The sequence below is a fragment of the Girardinichthys multiradiatus genome, chromosome 3, assembly GCF_021462225.1.
Source record: "Girardinichthys multiradiatus isolate DD_20200921_A chromosome 3, DD_fGirMul_XY1, whole genome shotgun sequence".
NCBI lineage: Eukaryota > Metazoa > Chordata > Actinopteri > Cyprinodontiformes > Goodeidae > Girardinichthys > Girardinichthys multiradiatus.
The window spans coordinates 4,526,977-4,547,794 of NC_061796.1; the positions used below are offsets into that span (position 1 = coordinate 4,526,977).

Consider the following 20,818-nt stretch of genomic DNA (forward strand, 5'->3'; position numbering starts at 1 on the left):
ACTTCTATTGATGGGTCTGTCTATCTATTTAGTGTGTGTGTGTTCTTGTACTTGCTGAGTGAGAACCATTTTTTGTATTTTTATAGCTAAGTGAGGACATTTTGAAGGAAAATAAATGGAAGTCAATGGAAGTAACTGAAAAGTCATTGTAAAGATAGTAAAACATGGATGTATGTGTGTGTGTGTGTGTGTGTGTGTGTGTGTGTGACTTTATATGACATAACATTCATTGTTAAGGTCAAACTCAACAAAATTAAGACTGGCAATAGCTTGATGTACTTTTTTTAATTAAATTATATTTCTGATTCTCTAAAGCTTTACAGTATAACAATTGTACAGAAATATACAAAACAACAGTTTATGACACATAAGAGGCACCTTCTTTTGTTCACTAATCTTATATAACTTTAACTTTGGCTAAACACTTTTATTTTCACCGCAAACCTGAACAAAAACCAACAAAGATATTAAGACTCTTTGTACTGCAGCTTTCATGACATTTATTAATATTTTTAACTTGTATCAGTATGTTTTACTGTTCATTTAAATGCATAAAAAGTAAATGTTAAAGACCCTGTTTTTTTGTTTTTTTTAAGTCAAAAGATTACATCACCGATTTGATCCAAGCAAATCTAAAAGATATTTGACATTTCAACAGACAATTTCAACACTTTATAATCACCACCTGTCTGGGCTTGTAGCACTGGTGTTTCAGACAATTTCATCTGACTTGTGTCTTTAGCAAAGATGTCAATAAATAACATGTTCAGTGCTTTTACATGTGCAGAAAACTTGTTTTTAGCAAAACAGTCTAAAGCATTTAGAGTTCTGGGAAAGCTGTTTCTTGGAAGATGTCTAAACAGTTCACTGTGATAAGCGCGCCAGTCAGGAGCCTCCAATGTCTGGTGATGGGGTTTTTCATTTTATCCAGGATCAGGTGCAGCTCCTGGATCATGTCCTTGTAGTTGTCTCCATAACGCAGACTCCAAGAGTACAAGAAGTCATAGGCAGGCTTCCACATGGACTGTGACAGAACATCATTTCAGAGTTAAAAAATCAATAAAAAAAACTGTTGAAGTGCTGTCCAGGTCTCTCTCGATAAATCAAAACATCATCAAAAGGTTAATTGATGTCACAAATTCAAAAAGTAAAACTCATATATGACACACAGAGATGTATATGTTGGCTATCTAGCTCTGTTAATTATTATTATTATAACTTACAGCCAAAAAACGCAAAACGTTAGTTACAAGAAAAACATATAAATATTCAGTATGAATTTTAACAACACTGAAAGATTCTAATAATATAACTAACCAAAATAAAACTAATAAACAAAAACAAATTTTACATTTTTTGAAATGTAAATTATAAAAACTGCAATTTTTGAAATATAATTTATTTACACTTAAAATGGGTAAAATTACACATAGGCATATTACAATAGGTTCAGATGGTTCAGGTTCAGATAACATTGTTACACAGCATTCTGAGGGAGATTTGCCCTGTTTAAACCTTGAACGTTTAGCTTGTGTGCTCCTGACCGTTTAAGTGAGCGTGAACACCATGGTTAGATGGAAACAGCTGCCTGAGGCCTTCAGAAAGATGATTGTAGCAGGTTATGAGTCCAATAAGGAACATAAAGAATGTGAAAATAGCCAACCCACTGTACAGAGCATAATCTACAGTGGAGGACATTCAAAACAGCTGTCAGCCAGCCCAGATGCAGTCACCCAAGCAAGTTCACTCTGGATGAAAATTAGGAAATTGAGAGTCCTGGATTGGCCAAGTCAAACCCCAGAGATGTAGCAGAGTAAAATAGTTTGTTCAAGCAAAAAACCAGAAAGTAAAACAGCTGAAAGAATTCTGCATTAAGAAGTGAGGCAAAGTTGTTTAGTCGAACTTGTTCAGAGCAATGTCGGAGACTGATGGCTGTAAACGTTATTTTAGCCAAAGGGGTTACCATCAGAGAGTAAGGTGTCCTAACTTTTACCTCAGTTAGAATGTCGGGGTTTTTTGGTTTCATTAATCTAGGATCATCACTTTCTAAATTCAATTACTGAAATAAATTCCATTATTGTGTTCTAATTTATTGGGAAGCAAATTAAAGTGAGTGGATTGAGATATCTAAGAATGAGAAATGCTCATCTACATTCATTTTACTGTTAAACTTACCTGCAGATTGACTTCACCATCTTTCCCTCGATGTGGTGTTTCATAAGCAGCTATCTGAGCGCTGGTCAGTTTTCCCATCTTCTCTGCAAACTCCCGCCATCGAATCCCCAGCTCCACAGCTGTAGATAGAATGACTGTGTTCTGAATGAGCTGAGCCACAAGATTCACATTGTTCATCTTCAGCAGTCCCTTGATGATGACAAAAAACAAACTTTTTTTTTTTTTTGACAAATGTACAGAAAGCATGTATCAACACATAACTGTATAGTTTGATGCATTTGACTGAAAGCGCTTTTTATTCACGTACCACCATTAGTTCATGCAAGAACTTCTTCCTAGACCTCTCAGCGTGGCAGTCCTCCTTTAGATTTTCCAGAACACAAGCCACCTTTTCAGTGTCAGTTTCTGCATATCTTCGCTTAATTGTGTCCAGAAGCTGGTTTTTGTACTGTAAAGCATCTGCAAAATCTCTCCAACTTGTGATATGCTGTGTGACTAATGTCTGGATGGCAGAATACATGTACGTAAGCTTCTTGAAGGGCCGCGTCACGTTATTCAAAAGTACTGCTGTGGTGACTTGAACCGCAGTGAAGTCCATAACCTGGTCCACTGCTATGAGTTTGATGTTTCTGCAGTGGACCAAGCCAATTCTGCCTCTGAGGAATCCGATGTACCACTCTTTCACCTTCAAATTACCAACTGACCTGACAGTCTCTCTAGAAAGTAGAGCCACAGTTTCACCCTTAAGATACTCCAGGAGGTATTCTACGTGTGGCTGACGGAAAACTGACTTCAGGGCAACCCCATACCACTGCAGGTTCAGTGGCATGTCTTTGAATTTGGGTAAATCTGGATCGCCTTCCTCTGGAATAGGAAATGTTTTTGCAATTTCAATCTTCCTTTCCACATTCTTTGGTTGCCTCTTCTCTGACCTGATTGGCGGTGCAGGAGGGGAAGATACCTGAAAATCAGCTGCAGTAGAGGACAAGTTTGATTCCTTTACTTGAATGTCTAACTGAAAAGGAGTCATCTCTGCTGTTCTGGGGCAAGATATTGCCACTGGCAGATGCAAAATTGTCCTAATCTTGAGCTGACTGTGCCTCACTTGTTTCACTTTGTCCTCGTGATTGATTCCAAATTTTGAGCCCATGACATCCACCCCTACAATGAAGTCCTTCAACTCCTCTGGTTTGAAGGAGTGTTTTCCCCAAAGCTGCAGCACAAGTGGAGGCAGGATTTTGTTGCTTTTGCAGACATCCGAGAATGGAAGCTTAGGTGGAACATCTTCGTGACAGCAGACAACTATTACCACCTTGAACGACGGATGGATGAACCTTGGGCCGTAGACTGCAATGGTGATTTGCCGATCAAGGTAATCCCAAACTGATGTGGTGGTTGGCTGCAGAGCAGAGGCCTCCGCCACTGCAATCACAAAAAAATGTGTCTTCAGGTCCTGGAGTTTCATCCATATTAAGCTCTTATTAACGTCGCAGTCATTTATTTTGAAGTATGGCCCCTCTCGTTTGTTGGACACCATTCCAAACACAGAAGTCATCACCTGACTTTCAGGGTTGTCCTTTACTTCTCCTGAGAGTTTCATCTCCATGGACAAGCACTCCTTTGTGTTGATGTTAGTCAGCAGCACCTCGATAAGTGGGCTCATTGTCGTCATGTAGTTATTGTTGAGTCCAGGAGGAGGGTTCAGCATAGCTTTCAGAGTCACTTCCTGAACCTCTCCAGGGAGAACGTGTCCTTGTGGGACATGGATGGTAATTTTGGATTCAAGTAGCTGTACAGAGCCTCCACTGTGGCTGATCTTGCTAATAACTTGAAAATTGGTGGCCTGGGTCTGGGCCCACCCAGGGCTCTGGCTCATCACATTTAGGTCCAGACAGGAGCGGGTCAGTTGCCGGTGGCTCAGCCATGCCATCTTATAGGCTTCTCTGTCATTTTTCAGCCACTCAAAGTCTGGGTTTAGCACAGGTCCAGGTGGTCTGGAGTTGTTCTTATGTTTTGGCCCCTTTTTCTCTAGATCACCCAGAATGTCTGAAGCACTCCTCCATCTCCCAGACTGGTTGCTGATTTTGTGTCTGTTCCCATAAAGATTCCCGACGCTGCCTTCATCCGAAGATGTGCTGGTACCATCATCATGACCTTCATCTGAATGTGCCGTTCCTCCTTGTTGTACTTGTGACCCATTGGAAGAAGGTTTATCCGTGCTATTGTGAACAATATCATCAAGGAATGGGTTGGATCTAGATAGATTTTTCCAAAAAGGGTTTTTGACTTGAGAGGATTCAGAGATTTCTGAATGTAAAAACTGCCAATCAGGCGTCTGCTTTCTCTCTGGTACAAAGCCACCTTTAAGACATGAGAGCTTGGTCAGGGGGTCTTTTATGATTTGCACAGTTTTGAGTATTTTTGTCTAAATGTTTACCATTCAAGTTATCACTGGATGATGTATTGTCACTCAGATCAATTAAATTGCCCTCAGATTTACTCCGCATCAGACTTCCAACACTGCGAAACGACATGTTCCTTCCAACTGCCATGTTGTCATCTGTGAAGAGGAAAACTACAATAACTTAATGTTAGTCCTTAGATGAAATTACTCTGACAAGACATACGTTTACACAAGTTTATGTCTCATATTGTCACTTTCCTTAAATAATGGCCTATGTGATTTTTTGCCAAAAATATTTTTTTTGTCTAAATCATCTCCTAATGATGCTAGCCACCTCTTGTTAAATTGTCTAAAACCTCAGTTAAGGAGGTCACACAATTCTGTTGTATAATGGCCTATGTCAAGAGTGTGACTTACGACAGTTTTACAGGCTTTTCAAAATGGCGACCGCTTCAGGAAAAACCAAAATCTATTCCGCCACTGAAGTTATATCCATAACTCAGGGCTCATCCCCTATTGGTAAATGATAATGTAAGGATTATGATTATTGATTAATTAATATTCATCAAGAATTATAATTTAAAATCATAACTTGAATTTTTTTTATTTCTTAACCAAAAATGATTACTTATGAAGAAATCAAAGATGTCCTCTGGTGTTGTGATTATGGGCTCAAAGCTCTTTAATAATTACAATTAGCTATTCATCATTAATAATTGATAAATTATTAACCAAAACCACAAAATGTCACTGTTTATTCAACCGCTTCACCAAAGGTGGGGGAACTTCGACCTTGTTTTGAGAGATAAATCACTCTTGCACAAAATAAACACAAACGCTTCTCTTAATTATATATATGAAGATTTATTGAAGCCAAATAATCCTGATATACCATTATTCTGGTCCAAAAACCTTCACCTAACAAGCACGGTTCTACACAAAGGGAATAAAATGACTAACAATAATAATAAAAGAAAAATATATGCGCATTTAGTGTCTATGAAGATCAAACCAGTAGTTTTATGGACAGAATGTGTAATTTGGGTTAAATGGAAAGAGAAGTCCTCCTGGTGCTGATGTCTCGATGGCAGCGATCAGCTGATAAAATGGTGGGGCCACGCCCCTTTAGTCCCAACCAGCTGATTGCCCCAAATCTTGAACAAAGAGTCATAAACTCTGAGGCAGGAACTCAGTGGAAAAACTCCAGCAATAAAACTGGAAGAAAGAGCGGTCAGACCACGAGGTGCAGGCTACAGTTGCTTTGAATGGAAAACTTTTAAAAGTCCAACTTCTAACTCCTGGCTGATTTGAGATCAGCCGGACAAAACATTAACCATGCACAATTCAGCAGCGCTTGCGCAGCAAATCTAAACACATCTCAGCATAAAACACTTCAGTATTGCATGCAACAAGTTAATACCTTAGACTAACTACTGGTGATCCTACATCACCTTAACTACGCCTCATCCTGCCCAGACCTCTAAATGCACCTATCCGGTTTAATATAAAAAGAACGAAATTACTTTGACATTGATTTCTTCTCTCCACCGGTTGAGGATGGATCAGGTCTGAACACGTCCGTGATCAGATTAAGAAAAAAAACGGTGAAGAACCATTGTGGAGCAAAAGTTCGCCTGCGAGCTTTTGTCTCTCCAGATATGCGCTTTTGTTGCACTGTCCTGTGAGACAGGTGGGAAATGGCCACGAAAATCTCCATCTCAGCCAGTTTATGCTCCCAGTGACGTCAGAGCTGCGACGTCTGTTGAGCTGCGCATGTCAAAATGTGCGACCAAAATGGATGACCCCAACATTAAAGATTACCACAATATAGGGAAGGCATTAAATATTGCATATATATTTAGCATTTTAATTCTGTCTTTCAGTCAGCATTTATGTTTACAAAGTAGCTACATTCATGAAGCTAGCATTTACCAAAGAGTGGAAGAGCTCCAGAACCTGTGGCTGTAACAATGTTTTTTTGTCAACGTTTTTTTGTCAACTCTTTTCTTTCTTTTTAAAGATTACTTCATTGACTGTTTTCTTTTAATTTTCCACATTATATGATGTAATTGAAATGGTGTGCGGTGGCACAGTTGGTAGAACTGTTGCCTTGCAGCAAGAAGGTCCTGGGTTCGACTCCCGGCCGTGGCTCTTTCTGCTTGGAGTTTGCATGTTCTCCCTGTGCATGCATGGGTTCTCTGGTTTCCTCCCTCAGTCCAAAGACATGCCTGTTAGATTAATTGGTCACTCTAAACTGCCATTAGGTGTGAATGAGTGTGTGCATGGTTGTTTGTGTGTCGCCCTGTGATGGACTGGCAACCTGTCCAGGGTGTACCCCACCTCCTGCCCATAGACTGCTGGAGATAGGCACCAGCTTCCCAACAACCCACTATGGAGGAAGCGGTATAGAAGATGAATTTGTGTTTCCTGAAAAAATGACCTAGGCCATTATTTTAGGAAGGTGACGACATGTGGAAACACAACGTTTTATTAAAAAAAACATGTAACAGAGACTTTAGGCCCAAAAACATCTTTCTGACAGATTTTCAGTAGATGATATCTTGATTTATCTGTTTTGGCAACAAGTTCCAATCCTTCATGATTTGTCACAGTTAACTATAGAAAATGATGATTTTATTTATTCAAGGGAAAAAAAGCGATCCAAATCAAACTAGCAATATGTAAAAATATAATTGCCATCTAAAACCAATAATTGCGCTGGCAATAACTGTGACCGAGGCTTCATAATTTCTATAGATGAATTTGTTTCAATTCTGCCCTAAAATGTTTAATTTCTTGGCTAAGTAGGCGTTGCTGCTGTGCCTTTGATAATTATTCTGCTGCCAAACACTCCCTTTTAACATTTTCTACAAGAGAGCAGAATTAAGGCAAGTCTTCCGTGTCCTGAAGAAGCAAAGCAGACTAGCCCAATCCCAGCACCATGTTTGTATGTTATTTTCCTGATACGTTGTGTTGGAACTTTAAACAGGAATGGTATGATGGAAAATGTTTCCAGCATACCTTGATACTGGAACAAATTGATTTGTAATTCAATAATAGATGCTTCATTTCACAAAATGGGCAAATTAAACTAAAGATTGTTTTCCCACCCCTCCTTGAAATGCCACTTTAACGTGGTGGAGGGGTTTGAGTGCTCGAATGATCCTAGAGGCTATGTTGTCTGGGGCTTAAATGCCCCTGGTAGGGTTTCCCATGGCAAACAGGCTCTAGGTGACGGGTCAGACAAAGAGCGGTTCAAGAACACCTCATGACGACTACAAAATCGAGGCACGTGACGTCGCCCGGTACGGCGGAGCCGGGGTCCCACCCTGGAGCCAGGACTGGGGTCGGGACTCGTTGGAGAGCGCCTGGTGGCTGGGTTGCTCCTCGCGGGACCCGGCGGGGCCAAGCACGAACGAGAGACGCGAGACCATACCCCAGTAGGCCCAACACCTGCAGGGGGAACCGTGAGGGACCGGTGCAAAGAGGATTGGGCGGCGGACGAAGGTGGAGACCTCGGCGGCCCGATCCCCGGATGCTTAGGCTGGCTCTAGGGACGTGGAATGTCACCTCGCTGGGGGGGAAGGAGCCTGAGCTGGTGCGGAAGGTCGAGAGATATCGATTAGAAATAGTCGGGCTCGCCTCCACGCACAGCGTGGGCTCTGGAACCCATCTCCTCGAGAGGGGCTGGACTCTCTTCTATTCTGGAGTGGCCCACGGGGAGAGGCGGTGGGCTGGGGTGGGTTTGCTTGTCACCCCACCAGCTCAGCCGTCTCGTGTTGGGGTTTACCCCAGTGGATGAGAGGGTAGCATCCCTGTGCCTTCGGGTTGGGGAGAGGTCAATGATCGACTTTGTTGTCGTATCATCAGACCTTCGGCTTCATGTTTTGGACACTCGGGTGAAGAGAGGGGCTGAGCTGTCCACTGATCACCACCTGGTGGTGAGTTGGATCCGCTGGGGGAGGAGAAAACCGGACAGACTTGGCAGGCCCAAGAGCATAGTGAGGGTCTGCTGGGAACGTCTGGCGGACCCCTTGGCCAGGGATGTATTCAACTCACCTCCGGGAGAGCTTTGACCATATGTCGAGGGATGTTGGAGACATAGAGTCCAAGTGGACCATATTCTCCGCATCTATTGTCGATGCTGCTGCCCGTAGCTGCAGCCGTAAGGTCTGCGGTGCCTGTTGCGGCGGCAATCCCCGAACCCGGTGATGGACACCGGCAGTAAGGGACGCTGTCTAGCTGAAGAAGGAGTCCTATCGGCTGTGGTTGGCTTGTGGGACTCCTGAGGTGGCTGACGGGTACCGTGAGGCCAAGCGTGCTGCAGCCCAGGCTGTGGCAGAGGCAAAAACTCGGGCCTGGGAGGAGTTTGGTGAGGCCATGGAGAAGGACTACCGGTTGGCCTCGAAGCGATTCTGGCAAACCGTCCGGCGCCTCAGGAGGGGGAAGCAGTGGTTCGCCAACACTGTTTACAGTGGGGGTGGGGAGCTGCTGACCTCGACTGGGGACATTATCGGCCGGTGGAAGGAGTACTTCGAGGATCTCCTCAATCCTGCCATCACGCGTTCCCTGGTGGAAACAGAGGCTGGGGACTCGGGGTTGGACTCTTTCATCACTCAGGCTGAAGTCACCGGGGTGGTTAAAAAGCTCCGGGCTTCGGGGGTGGATGAGATCCGCCCTGAGTACCTCAAGTCTTTGGATGTTGTGGGGCTGTCATGGTTGACACAACTCTTCAACATTGCGTGGCAGACGGGGACAGTGCCTTTGGATTGGCAGACTGGGGTGGTGGTCCCCTTACATAAGAAGGGTGACCGGAGGGTGTGTTCCAACTACAGGGGGATCACACTCCTCAGCCTCCGTGGTAAGGCCTACGCCAGGGTATTGGAGAGGAGAGTTTGGCCGATAGTCGAACCCCGGCTTCAGGAGGAGCAGTGTGGTTTTTGTCCCGGCCGTGGAACACTGGACCAGCTCTATACCCTCTACAGGGTACTCGAGGGTTCATGGGAATTTGCCCAACCGGTCCACATGTGTTTTGTGGACCTGGAGAAAGCATTCGACTGTGTCCCTCGTGATGCCCTGTGGGGGGTGCTCCAGGAGTATGGAATCGGGGGCCCTTTACTAGGAGCCATCTGATCTCTGTACAAGTGGAGCAGGAGTTTGGTTCGCATTGCCGGCACTAAGTTGGACCTGTTCCCGGTACATGTTGGACTCCGGCAGGGCTGCCCTTTGTCACCGGTCCTGTTCATAACTTTTATGGACAGGATTTCTAGACGCAGCCAAGGGCCGGAGGGGGTCTGGTTTGGGGACCAGAGGATTTCGTCTCTTCTTTTTGCAGATGACGTGGTCCTTCTGGCCCCCTGTAGCTAAGACCTACAGCATGCACTAGGGCGGTTTGCAGCCAAGTGTGAAGCGGCTGGGATGAAGATCAGCTCCTCCAAGTCCGAGGCCATGGTTCTCGACTGGAAAAGGGTGGCTTGTCCTCTTCAGGTTGGAGGGGAGTTCCTGCCTCAAGTGGAGGAGTTTAAGTATCTCGGGGTCTTGTTCACAAGTGAGGGAAGAATGGAGCGGGAGATCGACAGACGGATTGGTGCGGCTGCCACAGTAATGGGGGCGCTGTGCTGGTCCGTTGTGGTGAAGAGAGAGCTGAGCCGAAAAGCGAAGCTCTCGATTTACCGGTTGGTCTATGTTCCTACCCTCACCTATCTCCACATCGAGAGGAGCCAGTTGAGGTGGCTCGGGCATCTATACCGGATGCCTCCTGGACGCCTTCCTCGGGAGGTGTTCCAGGCACGTCCCACTGGGAGGAGGCCCAGGGGACGGCCCGGGACACGCTGGAGGGACTATGTCTCTCGGCTGGCCTGGGAACGCCTTGGGCTCCCCCTGGAGGAGCTGGAGGACGTCTGGGCGTCTCTGCTGAGTCTGCTGCCCCCGCGACCCGGTCCCGGAAAAGCGGAAGACGACGAGTACAAGTACGAGTACGAGTACGAGTACATTCACACACGAGTACATCCCCTCCTCCGAGGGGAGCTGGAGGAGGTGTCTGGGGAGAGGGATGTCTGGGCGTCTCTGCTGAGTCTGCTGCCCCCGCGACCCGGTCCCGGATAAAGTGGAAGACGACGAGTACGAGTATTGTTTTCCCACATTTCTTTTAATATTTCTTCAAGCTTTCAACAGGTCTTTCAAAACTTTTCTTAGCTTCTTTTTTGGCTGCTTTTAATGGATGTTCAGTCCAGCTTTATCAGAAGAAAAATGCACTGTGTTTGTTAAGACACTAAAATCTGATGTATAATTCATCAATTTATTAAAAAGGCTCCTACACTGAAGGATGAATTCATAACAGACAACTTAGCAGAGAAACATTTTGAAGTCTTAAGGTACTCTCTTACCAGCTAGTTGTCATAAAGACACAATTTGTTCAAATTTTTTGTTGGATCCAAACAAAACAGTTTGACAGATCTGAAAGAAATGTATCCAAAACAGGGTGATTCCTTAAGAGCTATTATCAAAAAACTTTGCATACAGTGGATGATCAACCAAAGGATGATACATCCCTCAGGTCATGTAATAGACTTTTGCTGAATTAAACACAGGACATTTAGATAGGGATCATCTGCTAGGTTTTTTCAGCCTATTACCTCGTTCTCTGTCCCTCTTGTCCACTCTCTTAACTCTTAAGCACACAGTTCAAAATCTGCCGTTAAGAACTCAACCGAGAATGATTGAAAAAGCTGCCAAAGTCAAAGAAAAATATTTGAAAAATTTAAGAAATTTTGTAAAAAAAACTTTTAATCAAGGATATTTTAGAAGATTAAAGCAAGTCTGGTAGTTTTAAAGAAAAATATGAAGATATAAGCGGTGGACTAAAACTTTTGCACAGTACAGTTATGTAGGTATTTCATCTCTCATACATTCATCACACATTTTAATTCTTGTCTGACCAGTTTTCTTGTTTGAAGTGATGGCAAAAATATTTTCAAAATAATCTTGAGTTGCAAAATCTTTTGATTCTAGTATTATAATAATGATAATAACAATAATAATACATAGAAAATATGTAAGTTCTTTAGTTGATACGTCATTTGAGTAGTTAAAGGGTTTTATTTGAGCTTACTCACCAGCTATTGGCATGTCTATTTGGTTTTAAAATGTTGTGACAGATGACGGTGAGTATTTGCTTTCCAACTAAAATAAAGTTGCTCAAGTCTCAGACACAATTGCCTTCAGAGGTTCCTGCCATCCTTCTGTCTGCCCGGCTGGTACAGGAAACTGTTTCAAACCCTAGAATAAAGCCTGAACTTCATCGTGTCACACAGCCCATTCACGACTTGTCATAGTGAGTCAGTCATTACTAATGTGTTTTCTTACACCAGTGCACAAAAACAGGTTAGTCTTGTTGAGCAGAGGACACAGAGGTCGCTTCTGTCTGAGCTTCAAAGAGAATCGGGACTGTACTTTTCATGGGAAGAGTCTGTTCTGAGAGAAGACTGACAGAAGCACGTTTATTCTAGAAAAAATATTCCAATGAAAAGATGAAGCAGCATAAAAGTTTTATCTCTCTTTAATAATGTGATCCTCACATTGGCATAAGAGGAAATATGAGGAAAAAGCTGCAAGGTCAGAGTTGCTTCCAGTTATAATAAGAACAGCCACTAAATGTTATTGTAAAGTCTAAACAGGTGCTCAACCAACTGAGTAGTTACACATTAATAAAGCCTCTCATCAAAACCCAAGCCCTCTGTTATTCAACTCGAGAGAAAAATCCCATTAACTTTCAATAAAAAACAAAGTTGGATCTTACCGTCAGCACCAGCCGTTTTATTCGCTTAAAGAAGCCTGTCTGCATTCATTAACTCTGATATCCAGCGCGCTTCAAAAAACATCACCAACCCCTCCTTGGCTCTGTTTGCTCTTCCACCCAGAAAGCATTCTGGGACTGGGAGTTTAAATAATTACAGGACAGCATGCGAAGGAGGGGCTTTCCGCGCATGATAACTGCATTTCCCAGAGTGCAACACTGTGTTTACGTGCCCGAACGCATGAAACTACCTGATCCCTTCAGTTTCGACAGGAAAGGCAGCTTGGAGATAAGCAGGCAACAGAAATGTTGTGCTCCGGCAGGTCATACAGACATTAATCTTAAAGGACAGATACATACAGACTGGGTTAGTTTCTGCTATTTAAAGGAGATCAATGAGACTAGTAACTATTTTATATTGACTGGCTACTGATTTAAGTTCTACTTCTGAGAAATTAATTGATTTTAATCTCAATACTTTATCTCTGTTTACCACAGTCAAAAAACAATTTCAGTCATGAAACTGATAATTCACATCTCTCTAAGCAGGCTATACGCCTATACTCTGATAAAGGTTGCATTGGTTTTAATCAGAGATTGGTCTTTTCTCCGCTGCAATCAGCTCTAAAGGAATGCAGTTAGGCAGTCCTGAGTAGAATAACTCTTTTCAAGTCATTAACTACTCTAGATGTCAGCAGAAAGCTGTTTTTGCCTATTAACGTGCTGTGATGCAGAAAAGCCTTTTTAACTTGTTAAAATAAAGTTATTTTTATAATATATTTAAAGTTTATCTTTAGTGTTTATTTAAGTGACTGCTGTCAAAAAAATCAGACTAAGACTTTAAATACTATTTTATAACAGAGTTATATTTTCTGTATACTATTTATTACTTTGTACATAATATTTTTTTATTTATTGGTCTTTTTCTGAATGAATAAATGTTGATGGCACTTTAATTACGATACTGCTAGTTGATTTGTTTAAACAACTGCAGTTTCCATATAACCCCGGCACAGATACAAGCAGCTGAAGTAATTGGCCCTTTTTCCAACCAGCTCTTAAGACCAACATCTCCTTTCTTTTTTTTCCCGTATATTGTGCATGTTATTTTAGTTGTATTGTTTTTCCTCATGTCTGTGTCATGTCATCGTACTAATACTTTTAATTAGATGTGATTTTATTTTGTTTCTAAAATTTAGCCAGGGTTTGCTGTTTTTATAAACTTTCTAAAACGTACATAAACAAAGTGCATTTGTTAATTTTTTTTCAAATCCATAATGTTTAGTGAATGCTATTTTGATCTCAGGTGAATATGCCTTGCATGTCCCAGAAATCACTCAAGGAGCAGAAGATTGTTCGTTATGTACAGCAACCACTTGATGGCGTCATTTCTCTCTTCATCCGCTTGGTGCATAACTGAGGGCCACTGATCCTGTTTTAAACATTGCTGAATTTAAATACAAACTTAACACTACAGCCTTTTATTAAAGAAAACATTTGCAGCTGAAAATGTTGGTGTACAGGACTGAAGGCAAAAAGAAAGCTGTTTTTATTTTTCCATCAATGGTTATCAAATTTATTCATTTATATGTAAAAAGGACACAAGCTCTGCTGTGGTTAACCTACCTGTTCAGGTTAATATTTCTGGTTGGTCGCAGAAAAAAACCTTTGCACTGAGATTCTATATAGCTTAGGCTTTTATTTTCCCTTTCATTTTCACCCTGCTTTCTTTAAATAAGTAACTTATAAACAACTATTAAACACATTTTATTATCTGGGTTAACTTAATTAGAGTACTTGTACTCGTCGTCTTCCGCTTTATTCGGGACCGTGTCGTGGGGGCAGCAAACTCAGCAGAGACACCGAGACGTCCCTCGCCCCAGACACCACCTCCAGCTCCTCCGGGGGGAGCCCAGGGCGTTCCCAGGCCAGCCGAGAGACATAGTCCCTCCAGCGTGTCCTGGGCCGTCCCCTGGGCCTCCTCCCGGTGGGACGTGCCTGGAACAGGCACAGGAGGCATATAGATATAGATGCGCGAGCCACCTCAACTGGCTTGTCTCAATGTGGGGGATCTGCGGCTCTACTCCGAGCCCCTCCCGGATGGCCGAGCTCCTCACCCTATCTCTAAGGGAGTGCCCAACAACCCTACGGAGGAAGCTCATTTCAGACGCTTGTATCCGGGATCTCGTTCTTTCGGTCATGACCCAAAGTTCATGGCCATAGGGGAGGGTAGGAATGTAGACCGAATGGCATATTGAGAGCTTCGCATTTCGGCTCAGCTCTCTCTTCACCACAACGAACCGGCACAGTGCCCCCATTACTGCAGCAGCCGCACCAATCCGTCTGTCGATCTCCTGCTCCATTCTTCCCTCACTTGTGAACAAGACCCCGAGATACTTGAACTTCTCCAGTTGAGGCAGGAACTCCCCTCCAACCTGAAGAGGATAAACCACCCATTTCCGGTGGAGAACCATGGCATCGGACTTGGAGGAGCTGATCTTCATCCCAGCTGCTTCACACTCGGCTGCGAACCGCCCCAGCGCATGCTGTAGGTCTTGGCTACAGGGGGCCAGCAGGACCACGTCATCTGCAAAAAGAAGAGACGAAATCCACTGGTCCCCAAACCAGACCCCCTCCGACCCTTGGCTGCGCCTAGAAATCCTGTCCATAAAAGTTATGAACAGGACCGGTGACAAAGGGCAGCCCTGCCGGAGTCCAACATGCACCGGGAACAGGTCCGACTTAGTGCCGGCAATGCGGACCAAACTCCTGCTCCACTTGTACAGAGACCGGATGGCCCCTAATAAAGGGCCCCCGATTCCATACTCCTGGAGCACACCCCACAGGTTATCACGAGGGACACAGTCGAATGCCTTCTCCAGGTCCACAAAACACATGTGAACCGGTTGGGCAAACTCCCATGAACCCTCGAGAACCCTGTAGAGGGTATAGAGCTGGTCCAGTGTTCCACAGGCGGGACGAAAACCACACTGCTCCTTCTGAAGCCGAGGTTCAACTATCGGCCAGATTTTCCTCTCCAAAACCCTGGCGCAGGCCTTACCAGGGAGGCTGAGAAGTGTGATCCCCCTGTAGTTGGAACACACTCTCCAGTCACCGTTCTTATGAAGGCGGACCACCACCCCAGTCTGCCAGTCCAGAGGCACTGTCCCTGGCCGCCACACAATGTTGAAGAGGTGTATCAAACATGACAGCCCTACAACATCCAGAGACTCGAGGTACTCAGGGTGGAACTCATCCACCCCCGAAGCCCTGCCACCGCGGAGTTTTTTAACCACCTCGTCAAACCAGGTTTGCCAGAGTCCCTTCGAGGCCAACTGGTAGTCCTTCTCCATGGCCTCACCGAACTCCTCCCACATCCAGGTTTTTGCCTCTGCCACAGCCCGGGCCGCGGTACGCTTGGCCTCAAGTGCCTGTCAGCTGCCTCAGGAGTCCCACAAGCCAACCACAGCCGATAGGACTCCTTCTTCAGCTTAACAGCGTCCCTTACTGCCGGTATCTACCACCGGGTTCAGGGATGGCCGCCGCGACCAGGCACCACAGACCTTACGGCCGCAGCTAAGGGCAGCAGCATTGACAATAGATGCGGAGAACATAGTCCACTCGGACTCTATGTCTCCAACATCCCCCAGAATCTGGTCAAAGCTCTCCCGGAGGTGGGAGTTGAATACATCCCTGGCCGAGGGCTCTGCCAGACGTTCCCAGCAGACCCTCACTATGCGCTTGGGCCTGCCAAGTCTGTCCAGCTTTCTCCTTTTCCAGCGGATCCAACTCACCACCAGGTGGTGATCAGTAGACAGCTCAGCCCCTCTCTTCACCCAAGTGTCCAAAACATGTGGCCGAAGGTCTGATGATACGACAACAAGGTCGATCATCGACCTTCTGCCTTGGGCGTCCTGGTGCCAAGTGCACTGATGGACACCCTTATGCTTGAACATGGTGCTCATTATGGACAATCCGTGACTAGCACAGAAGTCCCATAACGAAACACCACTCGGATTCAGATCGGGGAAGCCATTCCTCCCGATCACGTCTCTCCAGGTGTCACTCTTGTTTCCCACGTGGGCGTTGAAGTCCCCCAGAAGAATAATGGAGTCCCCGGGAGGGGCACTATCCTGAACCCCCGACAGGGATGCCAAGAAGGCCGGGTACTCTGCACTACCGCACGGCCAGTAGGCCAAAACGACAGTCAGGGACCTGTCCCCAACCCGAAGGCGCAGGGATGCGACCCTCTCATCCACTGGGGTAAACCCCAACACGAGACGGCTGAGCTGGGGGGCAACAAACAAACCCACCCCAGCCCGCTGCTTCTCCCCGTGGGCCACTCCAGAGTAGAAGAGAGTCCAGCCCCTTTCAAGGAAATGGGTTCCAGAGCCCACGCTGTGCGTGGAGGTGAGCCCGACTATTTCTGGTCGATATCTCTCGACCTCCCGCACAAGCTCAGGCTCCTTCCCCCCCAGTGAGGTGACATTCCACGTCCCTAGAGCCAGCCTTAGCATCCGGGGATCGGGCCGCCGAGGTCTCCACCTTCGTCTGCCGCCCAATCCTCTTTGCACCGGTCTCTCAAAGTTCCCCCTGCAGGTGGTGGGCCCACTGGGGGATGGCCTCGTGTCTCTCCTTCGGGCTTGGTCCGGCCGGGTCCCACGAGGAGCAACCCAGCCACCAGGCGTTCTCTGACGGGTCCTGACCCCAGGCCTGGCTCCAGGATGGGACCCTGGCTCCGCCGTACTGGGCAACATCACGTGCCTTGTTTGTTTAGTACTTATGAAGGTATCTTGAACCGCTCTTTGTCTGACCTGTCACCTAGAGCCTGTTTGCCATGGGAGACCCTACAAGGGGCATTTAAGCCCCAGACAACATAGCCTCTAGGATCATTCGGGCACACAAACCCCTCCACCACGTTAAGGTGGTGGTTCAAGGATAGGCTTAATTAAAGTTTTGTGTGTTATTTATTTTCATATAAAAGAAAATATTTAATTTGTCTCTCTGGTTGAAGTGTTTTGTATATATTTAATTCAGTTTGAAGTGACCTGACATTTGTTTTATTGAGTCAAATAATGTCATTAAATCCATGTTAGGAGCCTTTCACTCAGTGGTTATATTCCACTCACTGCTGCCATATAAATTCATTTTAAACTAGCCTGGCAGTCTAACTGAATATACAGTTAATTATTTGGACTAACCTCTAGAATGTATCCAACCATTTTTCCCAGGAGACTGGCTGGTTTCATGACAGTATGGTTGGCGGTTCAAACCACAGAACTGGCCCCAGATGCATCATCAGTGAGAGGTGTGTAAGAACCACAGGAATTAAAAGAATGCACCGTATCATATGAAGATTCAGCTGAAGTTTTATTTAACAGGATACAGCATTAAAACCACTTTTAATTAACCACTTTCGCTTTTTAAAAACCCTGCTTTCCAGGAGACTGAATCAAAGCAGTGAGCTATTTCTTGTGGCCTCCCCATCCCCACGTGGCGGTTTTCCTTCCTTTTTCTTTTCCTGGCACTCGGGCTCTTTCTGAGGCCATCCTAATTTAAATCAGGGTTGAGGATAGATGTTTCTCTGAGGACCAACTGACACCACAAAAGTCTGGGAAGGTGATAATAACACAACAACACGGCAGCAAACATGAGGGGTAAATGAGTCTTCAGATTAAATCAGATCATTTTTGCTTTGTGAAGTTTATTTTTTGTTTAACTAATAAGAAAAAACTGTTTTCAACTTTATTTTTTAAGGTTATTTAAGTTACAGTGACATATTTTTATACTTTTATTGGGCAGCTTTGAAAATTTTAAAAAAAATCTGATAAAGTGATGGTGAAAAATGAGGTTTTGGTCTTATTTTGATGATAATAAATCATTTCACCTCATCATCTGAGTTTTCTTCTTTTCTTTTTATTAATTTTAAAAGTTCATTTCAGTCAGACTCTTGAGGGTACAGATGGAAGTTAAACATAAATATGGTGCCATATTAATTTATCACTTTAAATGGAATTCCAAAAAATGGTAAATGGACTGAACTTATATAGCGCTTTTCCAGTCATACAGACCGCTCAAAGCGCTTTACACTAGAACCACATTCACCCAATTGCACTCACTAACGCTCACACACCGATACGCAGATCGGTAGGCAACTTGAGGTTTAAGTGCCTTGCCCAGGGGCACATTGACCTATGGCAGGAGGAAGCTGGAATCGAAACCACAACTTTCTGATTGCAAGACAACTACTCTTCCTACTGAGCCACAGTAACCAAATTAGGTCAGGCCTAACTTGTTTCTGATCTTTTCCTAAATATTATGACCATTAGGGATGAAATACTGTTGGAGCAGTATCAACTACAGTTTGCTTGTGTTTGTTTTTTTCTTAACTTGTAAGAAAAAAACAATGTAAAATTGACAGAAAAGAGGAAAGTAACTTTGTGAAATTAAAGCATCTTAATATTCAGTCTTTTTTTTTGTTTTATAGTTATTTTCATACGATTCCTAGAAAGAATTAGCAGATAATTCCAAACAGTGACCTCACTGATAAGATCTACTGAAGCACTATTGAAAAATATCTGATACTTGCAAGATTATTTCTAAATTGTTTGTCATTTCAAACTAAACTGAGAGATAAAGCTAAATACAGAAACAGTTGGACATCCCGTCTACATATTTCTCACCAGTCTGATGTATCTTTAATGTATGCTTTTTACTCATTTAGGTGCATCCAAGAGAACCAGACAGATTAATTTTGATTAGTGCATTTTAACAGTTAAAAGATTTAGTTTGCACCACAAAAAAGTAGGGTGGACCAGGGTTGGTTTGTTACATTTGTATTAATTGTCCATCATTGAGGCATCCTACCGCAGGCTTTTCTTTATAAATCTTAAGGTACTGGCTCAAAATGGCTATTCTATTTTGCTGTTAATTACAGAAAAGAGTCAACTACAGTTTGTGACCAGCCTCACAGCCAAATATGTGGTCCCAGTGATTATCAATGAGGGGTTCACAAAAACATTGTGAGTGTTTTATTATTATTTACTGCTTTTTTCAGATCGAAACATGCGTTTAGAAATGTATACCACCTAATGTCCTTTGTAATTATATCATGAATTTGAACCAGATTCGCAAATTATTGTGAATTATTTAATGTATGAGAAGTGAAATTAGAGAATTTTACTCTGCTGTAAACAAAAATAACAAAGAGCATCTTCCACATATCTTGCCTGTTTTTTAAACTCACTTCTGCATGTGTGACAACCAACCTCAGGGCCAATGAGACAGCCAGCTGCAACTGAAAACATGGCTTTGGTTTGCTACGAAAAATTATTTTAAATCAAAGTTATTACCTTCAGCCTTTTGCAACACAAACACAAGATAAAACGTTACTATGATGCATGAATGTAAAAATATACATATTTCCTCTCCTGAGAGTTTTTTTTTTAATGTTTCACACAATGATCACTGTAACATGGACAGACTAACAGATCATGCATGTGATCCCATATTTCAGCGCACTCTGCGGCAGCAAACCACAGGATGATCAACTCCAGTCTTTATAAATGACAACGCTAGATGGCGCTGCAAATATATTGATGGAAACCCACGGGGAACATAAGTTTGAAGGACACTAACACCACTTCACTCTTCACTGTAGGACTAAAGAATAATATGGATAAATGGATAAATGCACTTTACACATTATCACACTTTTGTTTCGCTCCCTAAATGATGATCAATAGTGGGTTTTTTTTTTTTTTAAGTTAGGGTAATAAATAATACCCTTTGAGACGATTTAAGACAATTTCAGACAAAGAATAAGGACATCGATTTAGAAAATTCTTCTTGTTAAATGTTTTAGATATATATAAGCTATTTTACGTGGTTTAAACAGTTCATTATAAAAACTAAAACCCTATCCATAGTGGATGGCAGCTGAACGTGATTAACAAAATAAAAGACGTTTAGAAATCTGCTTAGCGCTGGAAAAAAATATGCTTTCAAATGATAGGAAAATGTAATATATGGATACATTATAACAAAAGCAAATTGCAGAATTAAAACAAATATTTTGGAGATTAAGATTAAGCGCAGTGGCTTTACTCAAAGGTTTTAGGTGTTTATATTTAGCAGATGAATAGCCTCAAACCTAAGATATTCTGTCTAAATTCAAATTATTATTGAACATATCTTTTCTCTATGAGATGCCAAATATATATATTTTTCTTATTCAAAGTGAAAAATTGGCTTTTCCTTGCAGATTGTTTTCTGCTTTGACTTGAGAAAAACAGCAGAAACAACCTGATACATACACTATTCCAACATTATTAAAACATCTTGTCTGTACATTTAACATAACAAATCATAATTTTGGAGTCATTTAAAAGGAAATTGATTTTTTTAATCGACTCAACAATGAAAAAAAGATGAGTCGATAAAGC

The 20,818-nt window shown here is 43.3% G+C and overlaps 1 protein-coding gene across 2 annotated transcripts; it reads right to left on the bottom strand.

Moving 5' to 3' along the window:
* Window positions 1-266: 266 nt before the first annotated feature.
* macc1 (MET transcriptional regulator MACC1) lies at window positions 267-12,477 on the bottom strand. Of its 2 annotated transcripts, none has more exons than XM_047360317.1 (5): window positions 12,378-12,477; window positions 4,613-4,735; window positions 2,483-4,536; window positions 2,176-2,364; window positions 267-1,024 (listed from the first exon to the last, which is right to left on the bottom strand). In XM_047360317.1, exons 2-5 carry the CDS (start codon window positions 4,725-4,727, stop codon window positions 821-823), a joined length of 2,562 nt encoding a protein of 853 aa, XP_047216273.1. In that variant the 5' UTR covers window positions 4,728-4,735; window positions 12,378-12,477; the 3' UTR covers window positions 267-820. The 2 variants fall into 2 exon arrangements, with proteins under 2 accessions (XP_047216273.1, XP_047216271.1); XM_047360315.1 differs by lacking the exon at window positions 12,378-12,477 and adding an exon at window positions 11,695-11,803.
* Window positions 12,478-20,818: the final 8,341 nt, after the last annotated feature.

Excerpts from the sequence above, each read along its gene's own strand:
- macc1 (XM_047360315.1), bottom strand. Across the intron at positions 4,537-4,612 it reads ATCCAGTGATAACTTGAATG|GTGGCTTTGTACCAGAGAGA; the intron begins GTAAACATTTAG and ends CATGTCTTAAAG. Across the intron at positions 1,025-2,175 it reads ATGGTGAAGTCAATCTGCAG|TCCATGTGGAAGCCTGCCTA; the intron begins GTAAGTTTAACA and ends GTTCTGTCACAG.